The sequence below is a fragment of the Brachionichthys hirsutus genome, chromosome 7 (genome assembly GCF_040956055.1).
Source record: "Brachionichthys hirsutus isolate HB-005 chromosome 7, CSIRO-AGI_Bhir_v1, whole genome shotgun sequence".
Lineage (NCBI taxonomy): Eukaryota > Metazoa > Chordata > Actinopteri > Lophiiformes > Brachionichthyidae > Brachionichthys > Brachionichthys hirsutus.
Genome location: NC_090903.1, coordinates 1,100,457 through 1,110,736, shown reverse-complemented (window position 1 = coordinate 1,110,736; position 10,280 = coordinate 1,100,457). Strand labels below are relative to the sequence as shown.

The 10,280-nt window shown below is 51.0% G+C and overlaps 1 protein-coding gene across 1 annotated transcript; it reads left to right on the top strand.

The window, feature by feature from the left end:
* The first annotated feature begins 8,176 nt into the window (after positions 1-8,176).
* On the top strand, positions 8,177-9,115 carry hs3st1l1 (heparan sulfate (glucosamine) 3-O-sulfotransferase 1-like1). Its single transcript, XM_068741413.1, has one exon. It carries the CDS (start codon positions 8,177-8,179, stop codon positions 9,113-9,115), a length of 939 nt encoding a protein of 312 aa, XP_068597514.1.
* The last annotated feature ends 1,165 nt before the right edge of the window (positions 9,116-10,280 follow it).

The following is a 10,280-nucleotide window of genomic DNA, read 5'->3' as shown; positions in this document are numbered from 1 at the left end:
ACGCTGAGCAGAAAGGCAAAGCTCTCCATTTACCGGCCGATCTCCGTTCCTGCCCTCACCTGCCGGCCGATCTCCGTTCCTACCCTCACCTGCAGGTCGATCTCCGTTCCTATCCTCACCTGCCGGCCGATCTCCGTTCCTACCCTCACCTGCCGGTCGATCTCCGTTCCTACCCTCACCTGCCGGTCGATCTCCGTTCCTACCCTCACCTGCCGGTCGGTCTCCGTTCCTACCCTCACCTGCCGGTCGGTCTCCGTTCCTCCCCTCACCTGCCGGCCGATCTCCGTTCCTACCCTCACCTGCCGGCCGATCTCCGTTCCTACCCTCACCTGCCGGCCGATCTCCGTTCCTACCCTCACCTGCCGGTCGATCTCCGTTCCTACCCTCACCTGTCGGTCGATCTCCGTTCCTACTCTCACCTGCCGGTCGATCTCCGTTCCTACCTTCACCTGCCGGCCGATCTCCGTTCCTACCCTCACCTGCCGGTCGATCTCCGTTCCTACCCTCACCTGTCGGTCGATCTCCGTTCCTACTCTCACCTGCCGGTCGATCTCCGTTCCTACCCTCACCTGCCGGTCGATCTCCGTTCCTACCCTCACCTGCCGGTCGATCTCCGTTCCTACCCTCACCTGCCGGTCGATCTCCGTTCCTACCCTCACCTGCCGGTCGATCTCCGTTCTACCTTCACCTGCCGGTCGATCTCCGTTCCTACCCTCACCTGCAGGTCGATCTCCGTTCCTATCCTCACCTGCCGGCCGATCTCCGTTCCTACCCTCACCTGCCGGTCGATCTCCGTTCCTACCCTCACCTGCAGGTCGATCTCCGTTCCTATCCTCACCTGCCGGCCGATCTCCGTTCCTACCCTCACCTGCCGGTCGATCTCCGTTCCTACCCTCACCTGTCGGTCGATCTCCGTTCCTACCCTCACCTGCCGGTCGATCTCCGTTCCTACCCTCACCTGCCGGTCGGTCTCCGTTCCTACCTTCACCTGCCGGCCGATCTCCGTTCCTACCCTCACCTGCCGGTCGATCTCCGTTCCTACCCTCACCTGTCGGTCGATCTCCGTTCCTACCCTCACCTGTCGGTCGATCTCCGTTCCTACTCTCACCTGCCGGTCGATCTCCGTTCCTACCTTCACCTGCCGGTCGATCTCCGTTCCTACCCTCACCTGCCGGTCGATCTCCGTTCCTACCTTCACCTGCCGGTCGATCTCCGTTCCTACCCTCACCTGCCGGTCGATCTCTGTTCCTACCCTCACCTGCCGGTCGATCTCCGTTCCAAAGAACAAGGTTGCGGGTACAAGCGGCTGAAATGAGCTTCCTCCGTAGGGGGGCTGGAATCTCCCTCAGAGATCGGGTGAGAAGCTCCCTCAGAGCGCGGAGTATCTCCATTCCTCTCAGCGCTGAGAGCAGCCTGACGAGGAGGCTCGGGCAGGGTTCTTGTCTTTAAATACACGGTTCTTGTTTTTTAATCCAGGGTTCTTGTTTTTTAATCCAGGGTTCTTGTCTTTAATCCAGGGTTCTTGGTCTCTGTCTTGAAGCCTCGTTCTCTAGCTTGTCTCCACGTCATGCAGAGCGGACTTGGTGCACGAGTCACATGCTGGAGAACCATCTTTTAAGTCTGACTCCTGGTTTGTCGGTTCACATGTCGTGTTCTCTTTGGTCTCCAGAGTGTTTCTTTTTCATCACATGACTGAGAAAAGCATAAATTCTGTTTTCTGCTGTAAAAAGGTCCAACATCATCCTCAGGTTCTCCTTTAAGAACCCAAACAAGATGTTCTGTGGCTTGAGTTGAGCTTGTTTCTGTCCTCTTCTTCTTGCTCTTCCTTTTGGAGTCTGAAACGGACTCTGAAACTTCCACAAGGTAGCAGTAATACTCCTCCAGCCTGTTCACCACTATTTACAAAAGAAGAAGAAGTCAGACGGCGGAAGCATGAAAGAAGTCAAGATGCAGCAAAATGTGATGAGTCATAAATGAATAGAACGGACTCGGGTGCCGTTCGGCTGTGCTTCCTGTCGGTTAATATCACCATCTGTGTGTGTGTGTGTGCGTGCGCGTGCTACACGTTTGACTGCTATCATTGTGTCCAACCTCCGTGCTGCGTGGTGAGGACGCTCCTCCTCGTCCAAATCGCCGCTCCAGGCAGGAATGTTTGGCTCCGCCATGAGATAAGGTCAGCAATGGCGATCATCGGACAACACAAGTGTGAAGTATGATGACCCGCCCATTGATTAAAGGTGATCAGATCAGGTCCTGGATCAAACGGTACACGTCGTCGTCGTCGTGTGTTTAATGGAGCAATAAGAATGCCTTTTGAAAGGCAGTCAGTGTTTCTCAAACGGTTCTGAAATCCAGATCATTTCAGTTTCAAGCATTGATTTGCTGAACAGCTCTTAACTAGTGGAATTCACTCCAATAAAATCTGCCTGGTCAGAAAAAATATTTTTTTATCAGAAAACAAAACCAATTCTGTCAGAAAAAAAAGATTCTGTGAGAATTTTCTTTTGATCTGTTAGATAAAATACATTCTGCCAGAAAAAAATTATGTTAGAAAAAAATAATTCCGTCAGAAAAAAAAGCGCATTTGCCCTTGATTTATGAAAGTTCCCTTTTACAGTGTGACCTCTGCCAAAGGTCAGTAACAGGTTGAGGCAGGTCTTGTTGGAGGAGATCGACGCCTTCTGGTGAACACGTTTCTTGCACCACCATTTGATCAAGAGGCTCATGAAGCCGGACAGCGCCATCATCAGCAGGTGTGATGAACTGCAGTCTTCCTCCCTTCCTCACTCTCAGCCTCGCGTCAGGTCCAGCCCTCATCGTTGGCGATCGTGTGTCATGCGTCCTTATTTACTTCATATTGCCTGGTTGGATTTGTCAGATTAATTGTGTCTGTAGCACTGGAGCGATCTCGACCTCGCCGCGCGCCGTGGGCGCTGCTTCCACGCAGGTGTCTGTGCTCATTTCCGTTCTCATCGCTGTCGAAGTCGAGTAAAGAGCTTTTCTGTAACGTAAGCGGTGACATCATTTTAAACCGCAAGAGTTCTCCTGGTGTTAATTCAACTTTACCATGTAAGGAAGCTGGAGCCATTTTCCTCCTTTCTCTGCTCCCCCCTCTTCCTCCCCCATCACTGGTAGTCATTTTCTAGAACAGGGGTGGGCAAACGTTTTGACTCGCGGGTCAATTTGACAGAGGGGCCGGACCAAGAACAGATGGATGGAGTATTTGTTTAATGATATAATTTTGACAAGTTTGGCGGGCCGGATTAAAAAGACCAACGGGCCGCATATGGCCCCCGGGCCTGGGTTTGCCCATGCCTGTTCTAGAAGCAGATGAATACTCATGAGAACAAAATGTCAAGCGTTGTCAGTCCACCAGGATCACGTTCTTTCACCCCCGCCAGAAGCAACATTTGACATGTGTTCCAAAGCTCGAGGTTTGTCTACTTATGGAATGTGATCTTTAGAGACACTGATTTAGGTTTAATTTGGGACGGTCAGACTTTTATACCGGCAGGTAAAAAAGTTCCCTCACCGTGTCCTTGAGCATCCAAAACGTAGTCCTCGCCCCGCTTCCAACCCGGACATTGTTATGGGATGGTTTAAGTTCAGTACCGACTGAGGTCGGGTCGACGTTTCAGAGTAATTACTGAAGCTGGTGTAGGTGTCAAGAACCGGGGAGGAGTCTGAGCGTGTAACAGGAAAGAACACCGGAGAGCAGCTTTCCTGGTGGATGACGCTGGCAGCAAGGCGAACACCAACAGGGTGGAATCATCTGGCAAAGGAGAGGAGCCAGGACCAGGAGATGGAGATGGTAGCCAGGAGGTGCCGAGTCCCAGGAGGAGACGCTTCAGGGAGAGTGAAAGAGAAAGAGAGAAAGGACAAACCGAGACCAGAACAGGAACTATTGCTGAAGCAGGGAGACAATTGACAAAATGTCTCGCACCTGCCTGGGTAAGGACGAGGCGTCGAGTCACGTCCAGATGGAGGTAGCCCACCTGTGTCCGTGCCCAAGGGTTCGGTGGTGGACATCTGAGTCCAGCTGTTCACAGCTGGCACTAGACTGTCTCCAGTGGCCAACCCGAGATGCAAATGAACACGATGTCCGGACAGCAAAGGAATGAAGGAGTTCATGGACCGTTGGTGTTGCTGCAGCCGAGAGCGGGGTACACCCCGGGAGTGTCGCCGGGGCATAGCGGGGTACACCCCGGGAGTCTCGCCAGGGCATCGCGGGGTACACCCCGGGAGTGTCGCCAGGGCATCGCGGGGTACACCCCGGGAGTGTCGCCGGGGCATAGCGGGGTACACCCCGGGAGTCTCGCCAGGGCATCGCGGGGTACACCCCGGGAGTGTCGCCAGGGCATAGCGGGGTACACCCCGGGAGTGTCGCCAGGGCATCGCGGGGTACACCCCGGAAGTGTCGCCAGGGCATCGTGGGGTAAACGATGAGGCGGTTTTATCCGATGAGGCGGTGTTATCCGTCCGCCGCTTGGACGGATAATGAGGAGGGATTTCCAGAGCCATCGCACAATACAGCCAAACAGAGGCATCATTTTGCATTCTCAGAGTGCATCCTCCAATAAAACTTTATTGTGACCCTGACAAGCAATTGCTGACCTTATCTCATGGCGGAGCCAAACATTCCTGCTTTCCATTGTTTAGAAGCAATCAGACACTGAATGACTCATTTCTCCATATTGGACTCCAACTGTAATAGTTTAATTTGTTGGGCAATTAGTTTCCCCCTATTACATGCTCTGTGCTAATAGTGATGCAGTACTCTGGAAATGATCAATGCTTAACAATATACACTCGAGAAGCACTCGGGGAGCGCAGACCTCCCCCAAGCAGCTCATTCCCCTCCTAACTGGATCTACACCGTCCACATGGTGATCTGGATCAGCACCAGAAGGTTCTAGAATCCACATTTATACTCTGCTGCAGACAGCAGTACATCCTCTTAGTACTTCTTTGATCTCCAGCGTGGTGCATGTACGCAAACAGTGATTACTAGCTTTAACTCGCCTGGAATAAACAAATGTTTCTGATTGGCGTCCCATTAGAGACACAGAGACTATATGTTGAATCTCCAGGGGGGGCTGAGATCATTACCGCGGCGGCGGCTTGCAGAGGCCGTTCCTGCTGAAGCGTCCGACCCGTCGGCCCAGATGTTTGCTTCAACAGCAGCAGAGCTTCTCCTCAGGTGTCAGCTTGGAGGGCGAGATATCTGCAACTCTCATCTGATGAGACACCTGCAACGGGCTCGCGGGAAGATGGTGCAGAGGTTGGGGGGGGGGAGCAGAGCTGAGAGGGATCCATTCACAGGATGGAGAACAGGAAGCACTGCTGCTTCTGCACGCTGCCCATTGGTCAGATACTTCACTTAGCTAATTACAACTGGACTGCTTTCATGAAAATAAACAAAATGAAATGTACTTATAATTTGTATAATGTACACATGCACATACTTTTTAACGACACAGAGAGGCTTTATCCTTGTACTCAGTGTCAGTCGGGCCACAGCTCTCTGTGTAGCTTACCTGCAGTCACCCAGGTAGCGTGGCTGCTAGCTGCTGAGTGCGAGTTCGAGAGCGTCTCAGCGGAACGGCAACCATTGCCCCCCTCCCGGTGCTCCTGTAATCAGTTCATTCCCGTCACCTGTGCTCCCGTCATCACCTGCACCACATCAGCAATCAGCCCGGACAGTGATGCGTCCTACTTTCCAGCACTTCAGACTGACCTCCCGTGTACCGACCCTGCCTGATTCCTGGACTCTGCCTCTTCGCCTGCCCCGTGGGTTCTGTGTGCTGGTCTGTTTGGATTTCCCGGTTTCTGACCCCTGCCTGCCTTTTTGGACCTTCCCGTTGCCTGCCCCTTGGGACCTGTCATGCGTTTGGGTTTTTTTCTGCCTTGGTCCGTGACAGTCACACTAATACCTTCATATATGAGTATAACTCGGTCCTGGACCAAGCTCGTAACTCAAATCAATGTTTCCAATATGAAATAACTAAAAACAATTGAATGCGTTCCGACGCCTAAAAACACTCAAATTAACGCTGATAACAATGAAAACATGTTTAATAATTGTTATATAGATACACACGATGATATAATAAATGATGTATGCCGTACTTGTACCTTACAGGTACTCGTGCATAAACTTAGACATAGTAGTTCTGCCTCTGGAAGGCTTCGTGTTCTTGATGGCATCCTTCTGTTGAGGATTGTACACGTCGATGTACTCCGCTCGTACTGGCGTGTCCCATTACTTACGGACACCACGGTCACGTTGATTGATCATTTCATGCTTCATCTCCATCATCATCATCGTCTATTCTCCTCACCACTCGCTTTCTTTGGACCCTTCGCTGATCAGGAATACTCACAGGTACAGCCAGAACCACTGAAGGAGCAAGGCTGTCTCGACCGTCTAGCGCCACCATCTGGAAGTTGCTCGTATCTCAAAGCTAAATATTGCTTGCAGGTTTGCTCGTGTTTCGGAACACTCGCATGTGGGGGTGTTACTTTAAGGTGAGAAAGGCCACTGTTGACACGATAGACGTGCTGTTAGCATTGGTTGCTATATGTCCAACACACCTCACATATCTGGAAGCAGAACATTAACAACTGGTCACAAAAACAACTCAACTGTAAAATAGTGTTTAATGCATGTCTCCAACCACAATGATCATCCAGGGGATTTCCAATAGAAGATGGTTAAAGTGGCTAGAGGACCTGAGCGGGGTATCGTTTAGGGTTAGAGGCTAGGGGTTAGAGGTTAGGTGTTAGCGTTTGGGGTTAGGGTTTAGTGTTTGGAGTTAGGGGTTAGCGTTTGGGATTAGGGGTTAGGTTTTAGCGTTCGGGGTTAGGGGTTAGCGTTTGGGATTAGGGGTTAGGTTTTAGGGTTAGGGGTTAGCGTTTGGGGTTAGGGGTTAGGTTTTAGGGTTAGGGGTTAGTGTTTGGAGTTAGGGGTTAGCATTTGGGATTAGGGGTTAGGTTTTAGCGTTCGGGGTCAGGGGTTAGCGTTTGGGATTAGGGGTTAGCGTTTGCGATTAGGGGTTAGATTTTAGGGTTAGGGGTTAGCGTTTGGGATTAGGGGTTAGGTTGTAGGGTTAGGGTTAGTGTTTGGGGTTAGGGGTTAGGTTTTAGCGTTTGGGGTTAGGGGTTAGTGTTTGGGATTAGGGGCTAGCGTTCGGGGTTAGGGGTTAGCGTTTGGGGTTAGGGGCTAGCGTTTGGGATTAGGGGTTAGGTTTTAGGGTTAGGGTTAGGGGTTAGCGTTTGGGATTAGGGGTTAGGTTTTAGGGTTAGGGTTAGGGGTTAGGGGTTAGGTTGTAGGGTTAGGGTTAGTGTTTGGGGTTAGGGGTTAGGTTTTAGCGTTCGGGGTTAGGGGTTAATGTTTGGGATTAGGGGCTAGCGTTCGGGGTTAGGGGTTAGGGGCTAGCGTTTGGGGTTGGGGGTTAGGGGCTAGCGTTTGGGGTTAGGGGCTAGCGTTTGGGGTTAGGGGTTAGGTCTTTTCCAGGTCACTTGTTTTATAATTATTGTGAAACTTGTGCTGCTTTAACAGTAACAGAATATCAGAACAGTAATGTCCACGACTGCTGATGCTCCAGATGTTAAGGTGTGTTCAGATGATCGTGAGGGAATCATGGAATGACTCTGAGTGCTGCATGTCTTCATGCAGAATCTCATGTTGTCCACGTGAGCCCGTCCCAGGATGTCCCCCATTCACATCAATCCACTGACGTATAAATAATACTTCTGATCAGCTCAGGGTTTCTTTTACATGCAGCAACTTTACTCAGTGAAGGTCATTTATTTGTCCTCTGCCGGTTGATGGCAAGAAAACAACGGCATACTCATAGTTTTTGTAATAAAGGAATGAATAAATGTTGTGTCTTTCAGTGGATCTTCAGCAATATTTGGACACAAATTGAATGCACTAAATCTTTGTTCTTACAGAATGTAGCTTGTAGGAAATAACAAATCCTAATTATGTCTTTCTACTTCCTGCAGATGTGCCATCGACCGTGGATGAATTCTCACCCTCCAGGTCACATTCAGTGGCAGAGAAAGATGCGCATCGCCGCTGAGCTCAGGATGACGAGTCGTTTACAAAGCTAAACCGCTCTCCGTTCCTCGTTTCTGTCTCCTGTCCAGTCTCAATTCTTCACCGACCAGAATGGCCTGCTTTCTGGCATCGGCCATTCTTCTAGTTCTCCAGACATACGCTGCCCCATTTCCGCTCCTCCAGACAAGTTTTGGCAAAGCCCTTGATCCGATGGACCTTGATCAAGTACCAGCCAACATATCTGGAGATTTGCCCTCACCTCCACCCCCAGGGACGAGTAAAAGGCCCCCACACAGTATCATTATTGGTGTACGCAAGGGGGGCACGAGAGCATTGCTGGAGATGCTAGACATACACCCGGAGGTTGCCGTGGCTGCGACTGAGGTGCACTTCTTCGACTGGGATGAGAACTATGCCAGGGGTCTGGAGTGGTACCGCCAGCTGATGCCCTACTCGCACCCTCACCAGGTCACAGTGGAGAAAACGCCAGGCTACTTCACGTCAGCCCTGGCACCAGAGCGCATCTGTGCCCTGAACTGTTCCATGAAGCTGCTACTGATCCTGCGAGACCCCGTCGAGCGCGTCATCTCAGACTATACCCAGGTTTACTTTAACAGGCTGGAGAGCCACAAGCCCGTGCGAGCCATTGAGAACCTCCTAGTGCGCAATGGAGCCGTGAACGTCAGGTACAAGGCCGTTCAGAGGAGCCTGTATGACATCCACATGCGCAACTGGCTGCGCCACTTTCCCTTGGAGCAGCTGCACATTGTAAATGGCGACGCTCTCATTCGCAACCCCTTGCCAGAGCTTCAGAAGGTGGAGCGCTTCCTCAACTTGCCCCCAAGGATAGTTCGCTCCAACTTCTACTTCAACCAAACCAAGGGGTTCTACTGCATCCGCAGTGATGGCCGCGAGCGCTGCCTGCACCAATCGAAGGGACGTCCTCACCCAGCTGTCAACACCACCGTCCTCCAGCAGCTCCGCTCCTACCTGCAGGACCACAACCGCACCTTCTTCAGGCTGGTGAAGCGCACCTTTGACTGGCAATAGTGAACCCAGATCAGAAACTGGACTCCAGAGAGCCATGGCAGTGACAAGGGAAGCACTTTACACAACAGAACATTGACTCTGGCTTCAGCAGAGTAGCTCTATAGTCACACAAAGACATACGAACAACTAGAGTAGAGTAACAAGTAGAGGCCGAAGATGAACTGCGAAGATCTCCAGTGTTCTCTGTGTTGGGAGGATTTCAGTTGCAGTGAAACATGTGAAACTGATGCTTTATTTAATTGTCTTGTTCTTCCTAATAAATTGTTCTTCTTTCAACTTTATCTCCATTTCATTGAAACGGCCCTGGGCCGCCGCCCCTCAGGTAGCGGAGGCATTAGAATCAGCCTTTGATTTGCTACGGTGGAAGGTATAACGGCCCTGGACATCGACGGGACGGCTGAAACACGCTAATGTCCACAGAGATCTGCTGCATCCGGTCATGCAGGGTCGGGCTGGAATCATACGGCGTGGTTTCACTACACGTCACCTGTTCCTGGGTCATGCAGCTGTCCCAGAAACGTTCTGTTGTCCCCGACGCAACAAGCAGAGACAGGTCATGTTTCTGTCATCGATGAAGCTGCAGCTCCTCTGGTAACCGATGCTCATGCGATCGCTCTGCACTGAAACTGTCCTGAGGCGAGAATTCAATGGACTCCGTGAGGGGGGTTAAATTGTTTCTCTGTCAAGGATCCCTTTGCGCACACAGGTGACCTCTCGCCCAGGACGTCCCCTGACTGCTCACGAGGTGGACGCCCAACCAGTGTCTTCTACCACATCACCCGTCAGAAGTGGAAGTAAAGTGCTTGAATTAAAGAGTTGAGCCCCAAAAAACGAAATGTTTGGTTGAAACAACGTCCCTTTTATTGAGACGTTAAGGCTAAATTGACTGAGCATCCTCGTTGTTTGTGGAGGAAGGCACAGAACTGCATGAAACCTTTTGTAGCATTACATATAATACATGTATAAGAGTTCTGTCATTGTGATTTAGTACACCAGCTAACATACATGGGATTTGATTTCTGTTTGTTTGAAGGTAATCCATGCAGCTAGTTTCCTGCCACACATGAAATAAACAATGTGTTTCCTAAAACACTTCATTCCTCCATCGACACCCTTCAGAAATACAAAAAACAAACCGAGTGACGTACGGTGTCCGGATTCTCTC